Raw genomic sequence first — 21,132 nt, 5'->3', positions numbered from 1 at the left:
GCGGAAAAAAGACTGAATCCTATTTCCTCTCCAATTCCACTCCGTCTCACTATGGGAACCGCAGGGCCCCCCGGGGTGGAATTCCCAGCAGAAAATGGTTTAGTGTATTTGTTTATTTGCCCCAGACAGTGTGCTGCGCTGTGTACGGACTCCCTCCGCTGTGTGTGTGCTCTTGGCAGCCCATAGCGACATGCCTTTCACCGTCACACACACTGTCCCACCATCCTGTCATAAAAATGCCAGCCGGCTCAATAAGGGGCACATTTGTTCGGGACGTATTGGAATTCCGGTTAGCCGTCCCGTCTCCCCCTCCCCCCCTGTCGAACCCCAGAGACCCACAGAGGAAGTTGGAGAATGACTGGAGTTGAATGCTTCCTGCTGAAAAAAAGAAAGGAATTATTAAAATTGCGTAACTGCTGGAGTTCGACCAATATGGGTTTTTGAAGGCTGATACCAATATTTCTGGACTGAAGCTGCCAATAGCCAATATTTTGTGCCAATATTTAATATCTTTAAAGGGGCCTTATTACAGGACTTAAAATCCTCTATTTATATACATAAAGATGGTCCCTGAATACATTATTAAAAAGGTTTTTGTTTGAGTGGTTGAATTTAAAGTTATTGCTTTGTCAAAAAATATTCTTTTCCAGACCGTTTCAAATGAACTCCAGAAAACGCACCACAACTGGACTTGGTCCTGATTGGCTCCCCTCACTAAACAATTACTAAAATCCCTCCTGAAATCAGGCCAGTTTGCAGCATTTGAACTGGAAAGCCTCGACTCAGCAGGTTTACCTCGTTTGAATTACAGGAGCTGCTGCTGTCGGCCAATCAGTGTCCAGTATTGTGACTGGTCTGCCTGTGAGGACTTCATATTCATTCAATAAATATAATTTTAACTAAACTACATGAAAACATCACAAAGAATATTCTTCTTATCCTGATCCATAATAAACAAAACAAAATCATGAAACTGAATATTGGAACTTTAAATTTGATTTTCATGCCAAAAACTTTTTTTTTCTGACAGAATATTAGTGGAAAACTCTGAAACAGCATTTAGACCATGGGCCACTAAAACAATCCACTGAAACCCTGGATAAAAATAACAATAAAACATATTCATGCATACTAGTGTGGAATCTGATCAAAATGTCACATTAGAATCAATGCAGGTTAAGGATTTCTAATAAACGACCACTGTAATATTGATCAATCCTACAATAAATATGTAATCAAACAAACTGCATCATATCCATCATATCAGAGGTGGACGACGCTGACTGGCCCATATTTAATTTTTAATAAAGAAAGACTAAATCTGAGACTTAACTACTCTCATCCATGATGACTTCCTGCATACTTCACCAGTAAACACCAGTGACATGGTTATTGCCTAAGTATGTGCTTGTGTGTATGTGGTTTTTGAATACTATCACTTTAATTAACCCAAATGAATAAGCCAAAGATGTAACTACATTTTGCATCCCGCCTGCCTGATGTGTGTTAAAGGCTAGTGGCTCAGCACGGGAATATGAAAACAGATGGAGTGCCAGCCTTTGGGCATTCGCCTGGAAGTACGCATCATCTCCAAACTACACACACACACACACACACACACACACCCCACTTCCATCAGTACCTGGCTGCTCAAAATTGGGCCATGGGAACATCTTATCCTCTGCGGCTATTTATTATCAGACTCATGCCATGAAATACCTTGCTGCCTGCTGGTCGCTTTTAGTGCTTTTAGTGGGTCTGGGTATAAATCATTATACGCCTCCATTACTTACGCGCCTCACACGGTGTTCCAGCATAAACACACAACGTGACCCCACTTAACAGAGTGCGTGCCAGCTTTTGTTAACACGCTTCCGATGTTAGGAACCGCCCATGGGTGGTTGAATCAGGAAGTGTGTGTGCGTGGAGTGACCGATCCCGTGAAATAGTAAACACGAAAAAGTGGAACCTAAAGTAGGAAACTCTGATTTACAGTCGTGAGGTGCATGGAGAAGTGAGAGGTGTGTGTGTGTGTGTGTGTGTAATTGGGTTGTCTAGCAGCAGTCATACACATTTACACTCACACAATGCGGTGCGTGGGCTCGGCAAACACAGAAAGCCTTTCTCTCCCACAGTGATGTCTCTCCGTCACAATGGCCTTCATTCTGAAGTGGCTCCTCTCATCAGCCTGCACCCACACAGACAGACACACACACACACACACACACACACATTATTCTCCCAGGCTGAGGTCAGGCTGACACACTGGCCACGGTGAGGTGATGGGTTCCTGCTGGCTTGGCCACTCTCTCGCTGATTGGTCTGCGGAGTGTGTGTTCAGAAGTGTGTGTTCTCCACGTCAGCTCTTGACCCAGAGTAGGGGAGAGTAACACACGTCTTTGATGACAGAATAAAGTTTGGTGTATGCAGCATCAAAGTTTAGTAAGAAGCAACAAAGGTTTTATTTACTCATAGACACCAAAATCATCCATGTGTTCCCAGTAGATCATTGTTTCCGGTGCTTTAGCATACACTATGTTGAGTGATAGTAGGCTACTAGTATTATGATGTATTATGATTTTGGTGTCTATGTTCTCATCACTTCATGGGTAAAGTCTCCCAAAAACTCCTTTCCTAGTCCTCTGATGTTGATCTGGTCACTCTGTCACTGTTCTACCACACTCTTGTGCTAAAGTGTTTTCACCTTCTGCCATGTATGTAGTTTTGGATTTATATGTGCAGTCAGGACCGACACAAATTAGAGAGAGCAGTTGAATATGCCAGCAAGATAACCGGTGTTCTTAAAAAAAAAATCAGTGGCAAGTCTGTAAACAACACAGGAGCAACAAAGTCGGAGAGATAATAGAGCACAGCTGGGTGTCTATGTAGGTACAGCAGGAGAGGGAGTAGTTGCCTACTGGCTGCAATTAAACTCTACAGTAAGTCTTTGAAAAAGTGAATTCACCTATAGCTATTGCTGTGTGTGTGTGTTTGTGTGTGTGTCTGGGCAGGGGGGGGCTGCTTTTTAGTATTTTATGTGTTTTTCCCTGTAAATTTTTGCATTTTCCACCTTTTTTTTCATGTGAATGCTACTGTCAGTCTCCCTCTTTGGCATAACAAAGATGGACTTGACTTAACTTGCCTCGACTCGCCTTGTGTAAAAGCCCAGAAACATCGCTACCGGCACAGAGGGTTTGATTGCCGTTTGCCCGCGGCTCATTGAGCGTAGCGACACGGCCGTTTAAAGTTTGAATTGTGACTTGTCGAGATTAATTTGTCTATCCCTTCTCTCCTTTTCCCTTCTCTCTCCCTCTCTCTCTCTCTCTCTCTCTGTCGGCTCTGCAGCGTCTGATACCGAGCAGGATGCGGCGTTGAAACTCGAACAGGAGCGGGCCGAGATCGTCGCCAAATATGACAAGGTACAGTGAGAGCTCCCTCCAGCAGAGCGTAAAGCGCAGCTCATCGTGAATCCAGTGTGATAATTGGTCATAATTTACAATTGCTGTTTTTTCTGGTGGTCATCAAGAGCCAAATCCCCTCCGTCACTCCGTCACGGTGAGACACTTCACTCCTCTATACGCTATCAATCTTCATTACGGCGCGGTAAAAGTCACTCTGCAAATCATTGCCCCAAAATCAGCTCGCTAATTTGAATTTATGCCTAAATTAACAGAGGCTGTGATTAGCGTGCGTAAGAGCCGCCTTATTCGCAGCGATCGCTCAGCTGACAGCCAATGAAAATCAACATGTTAATTAAGCGCTGCGTATTTAGCGGCCGCCCTGATGATCCGGGCCTGTGGCAGAGAAAGACGTAAGTCTCCCCAGCAGAACTCTAGCTGGCTTTAAGAGAAGAGGTAGTGAGTGGAAAAGACATGAGGGGTTATTCATAAAATTCACCAGCAGGGATAGCGTGACGCCTTTGGGGGTGATGTTGTTGGCTGAGACCCAAGGGTGCCAATTCACTAAACTCTAAGCTATGGAAAAGTCCCTTCACCTAATATCATTTTCCAGTCTCTGGGGACAAAGTGGAGTAATGACTGATGATTGGGAAGATAGTATTATTTGGTCAAAGTGATTATTAAACACACACTGCTTAGAGGGAACTTTGGTCCTGAATGCTCCCGTTTTTTGTTTTGCTTCCAATTGATTTCTGCCAATTATTACTTGATCTCTGCTCTGCATTATAATAGTAAAAACCACAAGATCAAATCTGGGCATGTCAAATTAGCAAAAGGGGATGGCGGAGCTGCAAAAGCAAAAACTGTAAAACTGACCCGGTAATTCACATCTAAGAATAAGAAAACACAAATTTTCAGCTTTTAATGTCACGCTAGTTTTATGAGTAATCCCCTAATGTCTATGCTTTATTGAGCAGTTTCTAATAAATAAATGGAAGTAAGCATTAACTCTATCTCTTAAGTAACTCTAAATCTCAACACTTTAGCTGTGATTTTTCACACAACTCCCATAATCCTCTTCTCGTATGCAAATTAATTTAAATGACATCACACAAAGGGGGTTTTTCATCTATGAATTTACATGGACTACTCCCATACAGTGATACATACATGCATACAGTGATACATTTTATAACAAGTTATGTTGCTGTATAAGCAGTGCCTCTATAGTATAAGCTACTGTATTCTCCATAGAGAGGTTAGTGGTCTAGTTTGCTGTGAGTGTGATGTGTGTTATGGATGTATGTATTTCCTGACTGACAGCTCTATTTCCCAGCGCCGCCATATCAGCCGGACCAGCCGGACCAGCCCACCGCGCTCGGTTTGTAAATTAGCCGTTTTAATTTAGTCCGGCGGGCCGCATAATCAAGCTGCCTCATTAAGAGTGAAGAGACCATGGAGGGACGGAGGAGGAGAGGAGATGATGGAGGAGCGCGTGTGTGTGTGTGTGTGTGTGTGTGTGTGTGTGCGAGCGCTACGCCACTTGAGTGTAATTGTGTTACGTCGTGTGACCTCGATCGCAAGAGGAATCCATTTTTGGGTGCGCGGCGAGGCAGAATGAGGCGCAATCAGTGGCATTGCCACTGTCTGGGAGGGGAGGAGTTTAACACTTATCACAACGCCACACTCGCTGTTCATCATCTCATATCAACAAGCGCTCCTTTGTGGATATTAAAAGTGATCTCTTGTCTGTTTAGTTTTGTTCCAAAATGAGATGTCCACTCGGGTTCGACCGTTTCATGCCAAACATATTTGGAATCTGATCAAAATGTCGCATTAGAATCCATTCAGGTTAAGGCCTTCCCATAGACAATCACTGTAATATTGATCGATTCTACAATAAATATGTAACCAATGAAGCTGCATCATATCCATCATAACATTTTAGAGATATTGAATATCGAACGACAGGTATTGACTTTTGGAATCTTCAAACATTATGTTGTGCATTTGATATCACTAAGCATTCATTTATAGTCACTAAACCATACAGTTGTACAGTAGATCATAGAGTAACATGCTTTAATGTTACTCTGACATTGATTTTAAGCAGGGAGGGAAATGACTAGAGAGTGTGTGTGAGTGAGAGAGAGAGAGAGATTGTATCATCACTATTGGACATGGGTTTTAGGTTCACAGTCTGTGTGTGTCCTTCACTTTACTGCAAGCGTGGACACACACGCAGTCTGAGGTCGGAGAGCACACTGAGGCTCTTTGATTCTGTTGGATTTCCACGTATTTATTTAACCAGCGCGCAGAGGGAGCTGTGCGGGCGAGGACGGAGATGAATTTTTAGAAACGCATCACCTCGACATCTGGTCTTCAGACTGACCTGCGAAACCGCAGACCGGCCCTCTGTCTCTCCATCTGTTTTCTCGGCGAAGTTTATTTTGAAGGCGTTTTGGATGGCGTGCGGCGGAGAGCGACAGGAAAGGTGGGGGGCAGAGGGGGTTAGAGGGTACCTACCACCGGTGGTAGGAAAAATGTCTCCTGATGTGAAAATGCGGGAATTCTGCTATTTGTGAAGTTCATAGTCATAGCAGTTATTGTTTAGAAGAGGAACTTTGTATATGAAGGTTAAATGCCATTCTGTTTTATTAACCTGGCCTACTGCACTGTTCATAATCTGTTAACCCATTATGAATAAGCTGTTTTTATGTCAACCTATTCTGAATAAGCTGTTTTTGAGAGTAAAGCTGTGTGAAGCCATATCCTCAAGTCTCTGCTATGTCCTATTATTGTCATTTAGCATTATTTTTGTATTTGATTGAGGATTGTTATACAATGATCAGTGCATAATGAGGAAAATGAATGAATAACCACTCCTGATGCAGTTGCTCCTATAATTGTGTTATAATATCCCAATACTAGGCAGCATGAATGACTGTAAATTGAGTAGTACCTGGGTCAGCACTCTGTATTGGTGTTGGTGCACCTGCAGAGACTGTGTACAAAACGCCAGAAACGATCATGAGCCGCTTCGAAATGCGATGCCACCGGGGCGATTTCTTTCTCTTTCTTTCTCAACTCTACACTTCCATTCACTCCCTTTTCTCCCACCTTTTCTTGCCCGCATTATCTGCCATTGCCACTCTTTCTCCCTTTGATATTCTCTCCCCGTTCCTCCTCTGCATAATCCTTCCCTCCACTCTCCACCTCTGGGTTTTCCATTTCGTTGGCCCATGATGGCAAATTAACCAGAACCAGTTTTTTTTTCGGAGGCCCGGAGTCAGACGGTGACGCAGGTGGGCGTCTGGCTGTTCATTTCACACCTGTTAATCGCAACACACACACACACACGCAAACATCGCTCTTTCTGATACATTCATGCACATGCGCTCTCTCTCTCTCTCTCTCTCTCTCTCTCTCTCTCTCTCTCTCTCTCTCTCTCTCTCTCTCTCTCTCTCTCTCTCTCTCTCTCTCTCTCTCTCTCTCTCTCTCTCTCATATACACACACACTCCCAAGGGCACCGGAGTCGTAATCTACCAGCCAATCAAAACATGATTGTCTGCCCCTGAAGAGCGTGGGTGGCATATAATCAGCTCCATCAGAATCCACCGTTCATTTTCAAATAGAATGCAACCATTAGGTAGCATGTAATGCACCTCTAACAGTCCAAGTTGGTTTGTGGTCTTCTTCTGTGCTTCATTTGATGTGTACGCTCTCCATAGCAGGGATGTTTACCATGCACATATATTCCAGATTCGTTTTTAGTCACCGCTCGCTTCTTCATTTCAGGGGAAAGAGGCCATCGTCGAGCCCTGGGAGGACACCAACTTCCACCTGTACAAAGTCATCGACCGCTTCGGCTTCCTCCAGTAAGCACACACACACTGTCACACACACACACAAACATCACAACCCATTATTTCTGATTACTAACTTAATAACGCAGTTCGAACAGTAGTGCCACTTTGAAAGGAGAGAAAAAAAGGAGAAAATGAGAGGCTATAAAGATGAGTGGTGCTGAGAGAAGTGTGTGTGTGTGTGTGTGTGGCTTTGGCAGGGCCAGCAGGCGGGCTGCGAGGCTCTTAAACAGCAGTGTGCTACGGCGTTATATATAGGGCTGGCACATGCAGGCAGGAAGCCGCTCGGTTAGCCACAATCACAGGGCATCAGTGTCGGGGCTGCAGCGCATAGGAACACACTGCAAGATGGAGAGAGAGACGGGGAGGTGACGGAAGAAAGACAGCGATGGGACACATACGACCTGTGGGTTATGTGATCGGTTGAGACGGGGAGGACAGAAGTGTCCTTGGGCCCAGGGACGAGGCCTCGGACTGGGGGGGTCGGAGGCAGAGATGGGCCAAGAGGAGCTGTGACCTCCACATACTTTCTAGGCTTTGGAGGCTGTGTGGACTGACAGGGCTTTACAGCACACAGACAGAGGGAGACTGAATTTACTCAGAGGCTAGAAGGAAAATGAGGAGCTATGTTTACATCCAAGTGTCGAGCGAATGTTAAAGCTGCACTAGGCAAGGATTTTATGGGAAAATACCCCTCTATTAACAGTCTAAATCACAAAGTGGGGCTGCAACAGAGAAGAGTGTCCCAGCCCCTCTAATTGAAACCCCATAGATTTGCCCAAATTAATTTCAGATGTCGGGTATGGTCACTGGTAGGAAATCTTTTCCGCCCTCAGGAAGTGACAGATCCCTCCAGAGAAAGCTGGACTCATCAGCAATTCTTGAACCTGCTACAAAAAGATATTTTGTCACCATCTGCACCCCTGCTAGCCACTAAGACAAACTTTTTAGGTTTGAGAAGTTGGCAGTTTATTGATGGCAGTTTATTGATGTCACATTAAGTCAGGTTCATTTGTATAGCACTTAATCAGCGTTACAGTCTCAAAGGGCTTCACCACGCCCACATTATGAAAGCAATACATGAACTGCTGGATAATGTAATAATTGGCCAAAAATTGATAAATTGTCCCTCTAAATGGGTCAAAAATATAATAAAAGCTGTTAATGCAATAAGCTGCCAAATAATGTCTTCAGACTGATATTGTAATCGTTTAAAAAAGTTATACAATTGTGGGAATGTCTTACATCATCAGTTATTAAATACTAGATTATTAGTGCATTGTCTGACCATTTATTACATTGGCATTTTTTATTCCATTTTTGACCGATTTAGACAGACATTTTATTACATTTTAACACGTTATAAAATTATTATATATTGTTATTATTAGTCAGTTATTATATTATCAGTTGCTACAAAGTTTCCTCAGCTTCAAAAAGCACATTCACAGGAAAACTGGAAAGAGATCATTTATTCACCAACATTTCTTCATAGACAAACAAATGTTGCTACCTCAAGCAAGCTTAAAAACATTTTGTTTTGCAATATTGAGGAAATTCAGCGTTTTCTGATTCGATGCGTCTTAATTGGCATGAAAACACTTGGATGGAGACCCAGTGTCATTACAGAGCCACAAACACTTGTGCACAGAGAGTATATTCAGTGCGACAGTCAATTTGTTCCATTTTAATTGGATGGAACGTGCCAGCGCACACATGCTGGCTCCACTGTGCAGGCTGCCTGGTTAGACTGGAGGTCAAAGGTCACGCGGGGATGAGTCCCAGACTGAGCTTCCTTCCTCTCTTGACCTGATCTCAGATTTCAGACGTATTGGATGGATGACGCAATGGGATGCATAGCTAACTTTCACTTATCAGCTTGAACATGGGGCATGATATTATGTCTTACAGCCAGGAAGGAAGGGAGGGAGGAACGGTGAAAATGTTTTCAAAGATATTCAGCTGACCTCATTAAAATCTGTGCATTCAAACCTCTCTTTGTTTATTTTACTTTTGATTCGTGTAAGACGAAACTATTTTCTCAAGAGAAAAACAGCAGGGAGATGCCAGTAAGCATTCAGTGCAGTTGACACCAGAATATTCAATGACTTTGTTTCCTAGGATAACCTCCGCTCAGCAATTGCTTCAGGGGCTTTGAAACCCCGATAAGCGGAGCCAAAATGGAGGAATGTCTAATCTGTTATTTCCTGTTTGTGTGACCGCCGACATGTTTCGCGCTCCCTTCCTTTTTGATAACTGCCAGGGAAAGCTAGACGAGCCCCGACCCGGCCGCCGTTTATTTCGGTTCGATGTCGTGTTAAAAATTCAAAAACTCTTGAGATGAAAAAAAAAACGACAGCTGTGTGAAGCGAATAAGTGTGAGAGTCGGGGTGAGGAGTGATGCTTCGCACCTGCCATGCTTATCATATGTTACAGGCGGGGTTAACTAAACTATGATTAATCCAGCGCATGTGTTGACAGTAAGCGCATGACTAAAAATAAACTGTGAGCTGAGCGATAAGTCGAAGGCTTGAAAGCGCTAAAGCATTTTATCTCCTCACCCTTTCCCCTTTTTCTTCTTTATTTCCGTTCCTCTGCTCTCCTCTCATCAGTGAGAATGAACTGCCGTCCTACGACTCGGTGGAGGAGAAGGTGAGTGATATTATTTCTCTCTCTCTCTCTTATTTCTATGTTTCTCCGACTCCCACCTTCGCCCCCCCAGTGTCCTTTTGTAGCCGAAAGGGAAACAAAAGGGCCGATTCAAACAAATAACCATTACTGACACTAGAAATAGAACTGTGGCTGCTGAGAATGTGCAAAGCTCTCCTCCCAGATATCTTGTGCTTTAGTGTGCTATCATAAGTCTTCCTCAACATCGATCAAAGAGTGGAAAAAGTTGGATCCAAGGTGTTCCAGCATCAATTAAAAAACCTTTATTACAAGGGTTCATTAAAACCGAAAGCTTAAAAATAGTTCTCGCTGCTTTTCAGATGTTTTGCTATCATCATCATACTTCCTTTTCTTTTGTATTTGGAACGCTTTCGGTCCTTCTTTTTGCTTTGACTAAAAATAGAGCCTTTGTTATCCTTTTTTTTTATCATGTCGCATGCCAGCCTTCTATCAATCTCCTCCCACACCTCAAAGCCTGTTCTCTAAATCTCTTGTTGACTGTTGTATAATGTTTTTTACAGCCTGTGATTGTTACTTTGTGGTTGAGATATCAAATGCTGCATTCACGCCCCATGGGAAACGGGAGCTTCCCACTTCAAAATACCATTTACCTCAGCTGTCAGATGGTAAATACTGCTTGGGAACTTGGGGTTTGGCGATGGACCCCGATTACATCACCAAAAAGGAAATAGAGAAGTGTAGGGAATGATATATTCATTTCAAATAAAGCAAACCAGATGAACAATTTTGTGATCACAACTAACTTGCTGGATTTTTGGTTTGTGGTTGTCACATGTGGTTTGGTTTGCTGTAAAACATGAACTCAGATGTATCACTAAGTGCAACCAAAGTCTACATAAAACTTGAATCATGACATCTGGGCGGCTTCAAACGAGTTGGAACGCGCAGTCGCTTTCCGAGTCGTCGCTTTTAACCGTCAAGTCGTTCGCTCTGACAGTAATTCCCACAGGAGGTGAATGCAGCAAAAGACTGTCGGGGAGGAAGTTCAGTACTAACGTGTCACTTCCCGTGTCCACTCAGCAAAAACACACGGAGGTGGAAAGGACCACCAAATGGCTGAAGATGCTGAAGAGCTGGGACAAATACAAGAACAGTGAAAAGGTGATCTCTCTTCTCCTTCTCCCACTTCTAGACTGATATATCAGGCCGATATTGGCCTTTGATTAAGTAAGTGTTGCTCCACCCTGAGTGTCAGTCTGTAAAACCTGTAATGAAACCTGCCTCACCCTGCCTTAAGGAGCTGCTTACCCAATTTTCATGGCTTTCAGTGAAGAGTTTTAGTATCCCATGATGGTCTAAATGCTGTTTCAGAGGCTTTTCCACCATGACAAGAATAAAACTCTTGGGGAAACTTTGAATCCTTCTAATTTGGGGGGGATTTTTTTATGCATGAATGTGGTCAAATTTAACAATACTGATTATTGGCACCAGAGGTGGGGACTCGAGTCCCGGTTTTAATTGCTTGAGACTTGTCTTGGGTTCTGGTGACTTGGGACTTGACTTTGACTTGTACTTTGACGACTTGAAAAGGTTTCAAAAATCTTGACAAAAGATTTTGTTTGTGTAAATCACTTAGATTGAAAGTGATGAGATTTGTTCTAGCAGACGACTGAATTAAAATTTTGTTTTCTGAATTTGTATGGAATTGTATGGATGATTGAATTTATTGAAGTTCAAACTGACTATAGAAATCAAACTCATGATGCTCTTACCAAGTTTTTATCCTATTAAAACCATATTGCATTGAAAAGTCCTAGATATTTAGTTTTCTTTAAGATATTAAATTGATACTGGACTCTTGATTTGTTCTGACTTGACTTGCTGTTCTACATTTAGACTTGAGAATTGACATTAATGACATGGACATGACTTGGACTTGACTTGGTAATCTACATTTAGACTTGGGACTTGACTTGAGACATGTGCCTCAAGACTTGAGACTGACTTGGGACTTGAGCAAAGCTGACTTGGTCACACCTCTGATTGGCACAAAACGTCAGCTATCGGCAGCTTCAAACCAGAAATATCGGCCTTCAAAAAGCCACATCGGCCTAACTGCCCTCTACCATCCTCCTTCTGTTGGTGGCAGCTGTAAAGGAGTGTCGGTCTTCTCTGGGCCTCGGCCTGCCTCCCACAAGGATGCTTAGAGGGAGTCAGGTATCAGTTATAGCTGTCCTCATTAGTGCCTGATGGTTTTCTATATCCTGGTTGTGATAACTGTGTGGCGTTGCCTGGAGCGCTTCACCATGTCCTTCATTTGTGTGTTTGGTTTCAGGAGGGATTTAGCGGCGGGGGGGGGGGCAGAAAGACTAAGCCTCTCCTCCGTTTCAAAGAGTTGTCGGTGGCGAGGAACAACCAAGGACACCACAGCATTAACACGCCCCAAACCCACCACTTCCTCCCCTCCCCTCTTCTCCCCACTTCTTTCTCTTTGCTGCAAGGATATATATAATTTTTTTCCCCTTCTTTGTCAGTCAGCGCCAAAGCTTTTTGCTCAGCAAGTAAACAGGTCACGCTTGATACGTCTCTATTTTGTTTCCTCACTTGCGGGCTGCTAAGAACATTTAGCCCGGAGTAGGAAGTACAAGGCAGCCAAGCAGTTGCAAAGCAGCCGTCGGCTTTTTTTTTTCTTCTTTTTTTTCTCCCTCATGCCACACATGATGGAATTGCTTGAGGTTTCAGTATTTAGCATAATAGTAATAATAACAGCATAACACAGCATCCGATACCTTGCAGAGCTGTGACACAGATCTTGGTGGGGTTGCGGCATCTTTAAAGCAGACTGTGGCCCCTGCGAGCAAGCCGAAATCAATACAATCCAGATTGCAAAATTGGGTGGACAATGCTTAGGGTGTGTGTGTGTGGGTGGGTGGTTGGGTGGGGAGGAGGGTGTGTGGGGGGGTGCTGATTCAGGGTCCTTGCGGAGCTCGGCGGTGAAGTGACAGTCAATCGATGCTACAGACGGAGCGCCGCAGAGTGCAGCGGGGAGCGGCGACCTCTTCAGCCGGAGAGGGATTACATTAACGCACACGCACACATGCCGCTTCACATCAGCACAGATGCCACACACACACTCGCACACACACCAAAGCGCTCAGGAGCCATCGCACTCTCACTCGGAGATACCGTATACACACAAAACCCAAAGAGAACCAGTGGATTGAAAACAAACCTGTAACTGTGTACACATATGCGTTCAAGTGAACACACACACACACACACACACGAAAGGATGATTAGTCTAACAGATGCTCTCATTGACTAGCTCATCAGAGCCTAATTACAAGGCTGTTGCACTAGAAACTATGAGTCCCAAGTGTGATGCTAGGAGGTTGATGGAGTGTAAGCTTTGGATACTCCACATACACACACAGGCAGACGTTATTAATTATAAGATGACACACTGACTTCTAACAGGGATGTTAAGGTAGGAAACTGAAACACAGACACATCATGTGCATCACATATTTCTGCATGCAGGCGAGGTTACTGGCAATAATCGATCCATGACTCTTCATTATCACTGTGCTCTGCTTCACACATCTCTCTATACATCAATCTGTCTCCCTACTCTTACTCTTTCTCTCTCTTTTCCTTCTCTCTCTCCCTCCATCTTCCATATGATAAATAATTCAGAAGCAATAAGACATTTCCAGATTCTAGATTAAATGCGATCAACCTTGTGTATCCGTACAGTCGTGTAATACACCTCCCATTTGTAAAAACAAGGAATGGGAGGACTTTGCTCTTCATTCGTATCCCCTTTCAGCTACCTATATTGCACACACACACACACACACACACACACACACACACTTCCCATATCTGCTTTATAACCGTTCCAGCCGGTTGGTTTTTAATAGCTGTAGAAGGAGAATTCACTGCTCCGATTAGCTTTGCTGTCCCAGCAGTTTGGGTTTTAAGACTTAATCTTTCTCACCCCGAGTCCAACAGATTTTTCCATCTCTTTGTGGACATTGAATTACTTTAGACTGTTCTGCATGCATAGCAATCTCTCTCTCTCTCTCTCTCTCTCTCAGCCTCTCTCTCTCTCTCTCTCTCAGCCTCTCTTGGAGCTGGTCCAGCCAGATGGTCATGGCTCACCTTCTAAAGCCCTTTCCATTTGCCCGGGGAGCGCACCGAGCACGTTCGCGCACACACACCGTTTTATCATTCACATGAAACTCTCACTGCTTGGACACACTGCGAGGAACTGGGCTGATGGGTCGCTCTATTCTGACCGATTGTGGGCGGGGCCAGAGGCTTCGATTGCATCTATGCAGCTGCAAAGATCATGTATTTTTCAGTGCTTTAGTATTACCTTTCATAATGTTACATCTAGTTAGATAAAGAGAAAAAAAATAAAATGATTTCAGAGCCTCCCATCGACCCCAGCGATGAATGCAACCGTTCTCCAAGTATCGTTTTTGAGACGTTTATTCTTATAGTCTTTTGAATTTTGCCAGGCAGAACTATTGTTCATGAAACAAAATCAGATTGATAAAAAAACAAGGAAGCGCGGAAATCTGATTGGCTATTGACAGTTGATGACTATGAAAAGCTCAGCTCTATTTGAAATTAATGGACTTCCACTGACTGTTGCTCGCAGTGTGGAAGCACAATTAGAATCATTTTCTGTTTTCTTTTAGAGTCTATTCTTTCATTCTCACCTCTCTCTGACCTGCATTGATTTGAAACTATTTGATGTGTAAATCGTACTGAAGTTATGCTTTAATATTGTAAACCTTGATCTTTCCGGTAGACTATAGCGGTGGATGTCAAAGCGGGGTCTGGGGCCCCTCAGGGCTCCTTGAGGGGGTTTCAGAGGCTCCCCAGCGAAATGAGGAATACTTTAATTTGACTATAATCTAATTCACTAGAAATTCACCCAATTAGAGAATGTATAAGAATGGCTCTTGTCGTAATAGGTTTAACTCTCCCCACTGTTATCGCCCTACATACTGTGTAGGATGATATGAAATGAGCCATTTAATGTTCCCTGTGGGGAAATGGGGTCGTTGCAGCAGGAAAATAGTAATAATGGGGTACAGTCAGGAAAAATTGGGTATAAATATGAACATACCAAATATTAAATATAATGCAACTTGCTTCTCTAACCCTAACCCTAACATATTAAGTAGAAACGTATGACTGAAAGTTTGCAAAAACCATAATTACAGCATTATGAAGGTGTGCAAAATAACAGCAGTAAAACATACAGAGACAAAGACAAAATGAAGGGAAAAATTCAATTCAACAAAAATCTTCCAATTTGATATAAATTGATATGAGTTTAGAAAGCTGATACCAATATTGTTGGAGTGAAGTCACCAATAGCTGATGTATTGTATATGTAGTGTCGATATTCAATGTCTTTAAATTTGACTGTTTCCATTACTGTTTCCCTCAGAACTGTATTCTTGTCAGGGTGGAAAAGCATCATGGGATACTAAAACTCTCCACTGAAACCCAGACTAATGAAATTTTTTCAGCACTGGCAGCTCCTTAAGGCTTCTTCTATTCATTGGTAGGGGGAAACTGGGATACATTACATTTCATTGTAGGTTTTGCAGACTGTTTGCACATAGCGGTCAGAGCGGAACCTTGGAGGGCGTGGCTGAGGTGAATTCCTCTTTGAAGGTGTGTCTAACAATGGCTCCCCCCCCCCCCCCCCCCCCCCCCGCATCTCTCCCTTCCAGCTGGTGAGGAGGATCTATAAGGGAATTCCCCTGCAGCTCCGAGGGGAGGTGTGGTGTCTGCTCCTCGACATTCCCAAAATAAAGGAGGAGAAGAAAGACTTCTACGAGGTATGGAGACACGAGCCGGGATCTCACCACTAAACACACACACACACACACACTCCTTCCCTGTCTGTAGTTTACAGTCCTGGACTCCAATTTATGGAACGTATGCCGCGGCGCGTCCTTCATTACGGCACAAGCCTCATAAAGATTCATAAGCAAGTGAGCAGGCACCCCAGCTTTATTTGATTTCACCAAGCTGCATCATTATTATGGGCAGGAGGTGGTTTTGGAGGCTTGTGTTTGTATGAGTCTGTGTGTGTGTGTGTGTGCACTGTAATTTTTTTTTGCCAAGAGCCAGAGTTTGGACCTTATTAGAGGGTTTGACTGGCTAGATCAATGTATCCCTACCTTCAGTTGCTGTCGGAAATGTTTTAATTATGAGTTGAGTAAATAAATGAGCAAACACAGTGGGAAATTCAAGCTGGAAAAGTTGGAATTTTTAGGGGTCTTTATTTAGGGTCTATTTAGGGTCTAGATTTTCTTACTAATTTTCTTACTAATATGTTATTGTTTGGCATTCCATGTAAATATGTGTTGTTGTATGTTTAGATTTTCACTCATTTTGGTATTTACTAAATTATTTGGCTATTTCCAACCAAAAGCGTTTGAATGCACTAGTCGTATTTACGACTTTGGAGCTTGCGAGGAGCACTTGAAGGCAGCATAAACGTGCAGCCTCCTCTCACTCCTCTTTGAATCTCACCTGCTCTTCCTTATTCTTTCTGTGTTTTCCCGCCGTCTCCAGAAGCTGAAGGTGAGAGCGAGAGGGGTCTCCCCCGACATCCGTCAAATTGACCTGGATGTGAACCGAACCTACCGGGACCACATTATGTTCATGCATCGCTACGATGTCAAGTGAGTACCCCAACAAATACACTCCCCAGCACACACACACACACTCCTCTATGACAGCCAATGAAAATCAACATGTTAATTAAGCGTTACATATTTAACAGCCATCATTCAGCGAACCATAGACCAGGATTTCTCAGACTTTTTGATTTCTCTGCCGCACTGCCAGAGAAATCCAAAAGTCAGAGAAATCCTGGTCTATGGTTCCTGTCTGAGAGCAGGTGGTATTTTGTGCTTTTGTGAAACTGACCCGGTAATTCACACTTATGAATAACGGAACACTCTCCAGTCGCGCTCTCCCTGACGGTTTTATGAATAATTCCTAATATCTGAAGCCCCAAAGCTGCTTCCTGCTGACATTTCCCCCGAACACGGAAGCGAGAGAGACCGCACGTCCCCCTTTCCTCTGTGTTTTGACTTCTGCTCCGCGACGTCGTTCTGACAGAAGCCTCTGATGGATTTTAAGCCAAGGAGTATCAGAGAGCAGCCGCCGCTCACACACACACACACACGCACTCCTGTATTGCCAGTCTAATATCCTTTTTCACACTGCCGGTCTGAAATGAAGCGGCGTAGTCGGCCCTCGCAGCGGCACGACTCAGCTCCGCTCAGCTTTTACGGGGCCGCCGTGTGAAAAGGATATTACACATTACATTTTTTTTTTTTTTTTCAATGGAGTTTTTTTCCGCACCAAAGCATTTTCTGTTTAATTCGCGCCTCGGGGGATTGACTTACAACTTCCTAAGACACACATGGGTAATTTTACTGCGAGTTAAAAATGTTCGAGCTATTACTGCGCAGGACAAAAAAAATGATAAATGAAGACACCGGCCGTAAAATAAGGATTGTGTGCGGGGTTTTGTTGCTGAGTGCGGTTTGTGTTTGTGTTCTCAGGCAGCAGGCGCTCTTCCACGTCCTCACAGCCTACTCCATGTACAATACGGTGAGTCATTCACATTCCCACTTGTTCCACAGGAAAGTGCAAAGCTTACTGTGCCTTTTGAGTGTTTGCATGTCTCTGAAAGCAGTAGCGGAATCTATAGAGGAAGGTTTTGGATGCATTTTAGGTGCAAACTCCAGGTTTTGCTTTACTCAACTAAGTGACGAATTGAATTAAAATCTTGACTGTATACAATTGTTTCCAGGGCACCAGTGGTTTCAGCGAATTTCATTATCTCCCGCAAATGCGTCACACAAAATGCATTACTTACATCAGGTTCCCCAGTAATACTAGTCCCATGCAAATAAGGCTCAAAAGCCTCTTTTTCAAGGGAGACCTGGCCAAGAAAGCAGCATCAAGACAAACATAAAAGTTGCAGACAAACAACATATGACATTGCACAGAGTCAGAATCCAGTCAGAATTGCATGAAAGAAAGAGCAAAGTATAACAATGTGTGTAAAATCAAGGTACAAACAAAAGAGAACACATGCACATGTCCATCAGAGGCGTCAGAGGTTCAGTGTCCGGCCCAAGGACAGCGATGGACACCAGCTGTCACAGCAATTGAACCTCTGACCTTCTGACCATTTGCCCACCGTGCCGCTCCGACCAGCTCATCTGTATTGTACCGTGTGTTTGCAGGAGGTGGGCTACTGCCAAGGTATGAGTCAGATCACGGCGCTGCTGCTCATCTACATGAACGAGGAGGACGCCTTCTGGGCCCTGGTCAAACTACTGTCCGGGCAGAAGCACGCCATGCACGGTAACGCATGCTCAACACTGTATGAGCAAAAAAATTTAAATTTGAATGTGTTCTGTTGCACCACAATCACCACAAAGGCTCTCAATGTCCAAGGACAGGGAAGTGGCTGGCAGGCACACAGTCTTCCGACAAGCTTAACATTTGTTCTGTTTGAGTCACATTTATTGTCCTTATTTTTCATTTAACTTCTTCATTTGGATTATTATTGTTGAAAACTAGGGCTAAGGAGCTTTAAATATATATAAGAAGCCACTACACACACCATGTCTACAGCATGTCAGAGCACACACGTTATTCTTGTCAAACATGCTAAAATCATGTGGAAGAACAGCAGGCAGGCATGTTACAGCCATGTTCCTGAGCTCATAAATCTCTAGCAACAGACCCCAAACGCTCCATAAATGGCCAAGCTCACTACACCAAGGAATATGTCCTATAGACTATAAACATACACAAAGATAGACTATACACAAGCTTAGGACCTCCAATATGGCCGCCAGAGGGTGTGTCACATCACCTGAAAGCCCTTCTATAATGTAAGCATCTAGACTGTGGTCACAGATTCAAACTTTCACACTCCCCAGGTAGACGTGGAGCTTAAATGTCATCTCTCCCTCCCACCTCCCACCTCTTCATCTTTCCTATCCTCTCCATTAGGGTTTTTCGTCCCCGGCTTTCCCAAGCTGATGCGCTTCCAGGAGCACCACGACCGCATCCTCAAGAAGATGATGCCTAAACTGAAGCAGCACCTGGTGAGGCGCGCAACACTTCTGTAGCAACCGATAATGCAATAAATGTCCATTCAGATGAGTCAAAAATGTAATAAAACCCAATAATGGTATATCTCATTATTACATTTTCCACTACATTATCTGGAAATTTATAACATTAACAGGTTTTATTACATTTTTGACTCATTTAGATGGACATTTTTATTGATATTTTGTTATTACATTATTACTCATAAACAAAAACCTATACGTACATAACAGAGATGGCAGGTCAATTTAGAACTAGTATAGTGGGGAGGAGGAAATGATTTAAGGCAACGGACTGATGTGAAGAGATTCAAGCTGACTGGAGTGAGAGAGAAATATCACGCCAAGGTCAACGCTTCTTTCATTCTTATTCTCCGCCTCTGGCACATTCGCATACTAACATGGCACTGCTGCCAAATCAAAACCTAAAAGCACTCCTTCCGCCCACTTCTCCACACCTACTCAATACACTGAATAGAGCTTCTCTCTGGTTTGTTTGTGCCGCATCAGGACAACCAAGAGGTGTTCACCAGTCTCTACACCATGAAGTGGTTCTTCCAGTGCTTCCTGGACAGAGTGAGTACCGTCTCTGCACACACACACACACACACTGGATTTCATTATTGGCTTTAAATGAAGAATTAACTTTCAAAAAAACATTATTGAACAAGTAAATGAGACCATTTTTACATACTGCTACCACTGTTGGGTAAAATCCTCCCACACCACATTGGAACGATTTCTCTGGCCAGCCATCTGGAATAAAAACTATAATAATAAAAGCATATTGACTGGCTGTGTTCAGGAAGAAACCTCCTACACATCATCGATGGATGATATTACACGCTGATATCAGACTTTTAAGGCCAATACCGGCCAACCCGATATATCGGTCTAACCCTACAGGGAAACGATGATAAGGAGATCGTATTTACTCATAATCTGTGGGTCTCCTTGTGTCCAGACGCCCTTCACCCTCACCCTAAGGATCTGGGACATATACATCTTAGAGGGCGAGAGAGTGCTGACCGCCATGTCCTACACTGTCCTCAAACTGCACAAGAGTAAGACCGTTTACTCCGCTCAAACATTGCCGGTTGCACTGACTCATTCTCAAAAGGAGAAAAATCTGATGTGTGTGTGTGTGTGTGTGTGTTCAACAGAGCACCTGATGAAGCTGTCCATGGAGGAGCTGGTGGAGTTTCTGCAGGTGGCTTTGTCCAAAGACTTCTTCTTTGAGGACGACTTTGTGATTGAGCAGCTACAGAACTCCATGACGGAGCTCAGGAGGGCGAAGCTGGAGCTGCCTGCACCAGGTACTGCCAATACCGTATGACACACACACACACACACACACACACACAATATAACCATACTATACTACGGTAATAATACCCAATGAGGCATTCTTGACTGTGATTATGGGTACAGTAGGAAACACAGGAAACACTGAATGCTTGTATTTTTTTTGGGCATGAAAATTGTTGAAATATAAGATATTTTATATCAGCAAAACAAATATCAGCTATCAAAAGCTGCAATCCAAAAATATCTGTCAGTATCGGCCTTCAAAGACCCATATCAGTCAGAAGTACCATAATTACAGAAAAGAACGCCCTCTCAGGTATTATGGTCTTTATATAAGGGATATCAATGCATGTGTACTGTCTGAAAAGTTTTCTTGTGTTGTGCATTAGCGTACAATATCACACAGACAAAAAAGAACATACACACCGATCCAAATGCATTAACACACACATACATTACCACATACTGGGGGTCAGCTGACCTGGCTTGGCTTCTTGCTGCCGTTTAGACAATAGTTGTAGAAGTAGTCATGTGTGTCTAATCTTGCCGTATCTCTCTTGATTAATCTGCATTCTCTCCCTCTTCTTTCAAATGATGTTAGCCTACAAAACTGTGGCCGTGAGCGGGGGCCACATTCCCTCCTACAACAGTAACCGGTGGGCTATCCTGACTGGTCTTCCCTCTCCATGTCTTTGTCCATCTGTCCCTCAGTCCGTCCGTCAGTCCGTCTGTCTGTCGCCTGTCTGTCC

General features: G+C 43.6%; 1 protein-coding gene across 2 annotated transcripts in view; it reads left to right on the top strand.

The window, feature by feature from the left end:
* The window catches only part of usp6nl (USP6 N-terminal like), a 67,410-nt gene that overhangs the window by 40,313 nt on the left and 5,965 nt on the right, over nucleotides 1-21,132 (top strand). For both annotated transcript variants that reach the window (XM_071912065.2, XM_071912064.2), the window contains 12 exons: nucleotides 3,346-3,419; nucleotides 7,198-7,277; nucleotides 9,878-9,917; nucleotides 10,977-11,057; nucleotides 15,656-15,763; nucleotides 16,506-16,615; nucleotides 17,507-17,555; nucleotides 18,197-18,317; nucleotides 18,975-19,069; nucleotides 19,586-19,651; nucleotides 20,040-20,139; nucleotides 20,239-20,391. In XM_071912065.2, coding sequence (XP_071768166.1) covers nucleotides 3,346-3,419; nucleotides 7,198-7,277; nucleotides 9,878-9,917; nucleotides 10,977-11,057; nucleotides 15,656-15,763; nucleotides 16,506-16,615; nucleotides 17,507-17,555; nucleotides 18,197-18,317; nucleotides 18,975-19,069; nucleotides 19,586-19,651; nucleotides 20,040-20,139; nucleotides 20,239-20,391 — 1,077 coding nt within the window. The remainder of the gene's footprint in view (nucleotides 1-3,345; nucleotides 3,420-7,197; nucleotides 7,278-9,877; nucleotides 9,918-10,976; nucleotides 11,058-15,655; nucleotides 15,764-16,505; nucleotides 16,616-17,506; nucleotides 17,556-18,196; nucleotides 18,318-18,974; nucleotides 19,070-19,585; nucleotides 19,652-20,039; nucleotides 20,140-20,238; nucleotides 20,392-21,132) is intronic.

This window comes from Centroberyx gerrardi, chromosome 24 (assembly GCF_048128805.1).
Source record: "Centroberyx gerrardi isolate f3 chromosome 24, fCenGer3.hap1.cur.20231027, whole genome shotgun sequence".
NCBI lineage: Eukaryota > Metazoa > Chordata > Actinopteri > Beryciformes > Berycidae > Centroberyx > Centroberyx gerrardi.
Note: the sequence above shows the minus strand (reverse complement) of the source record. Positions and strands in the feature narration are given on the sequence as shown.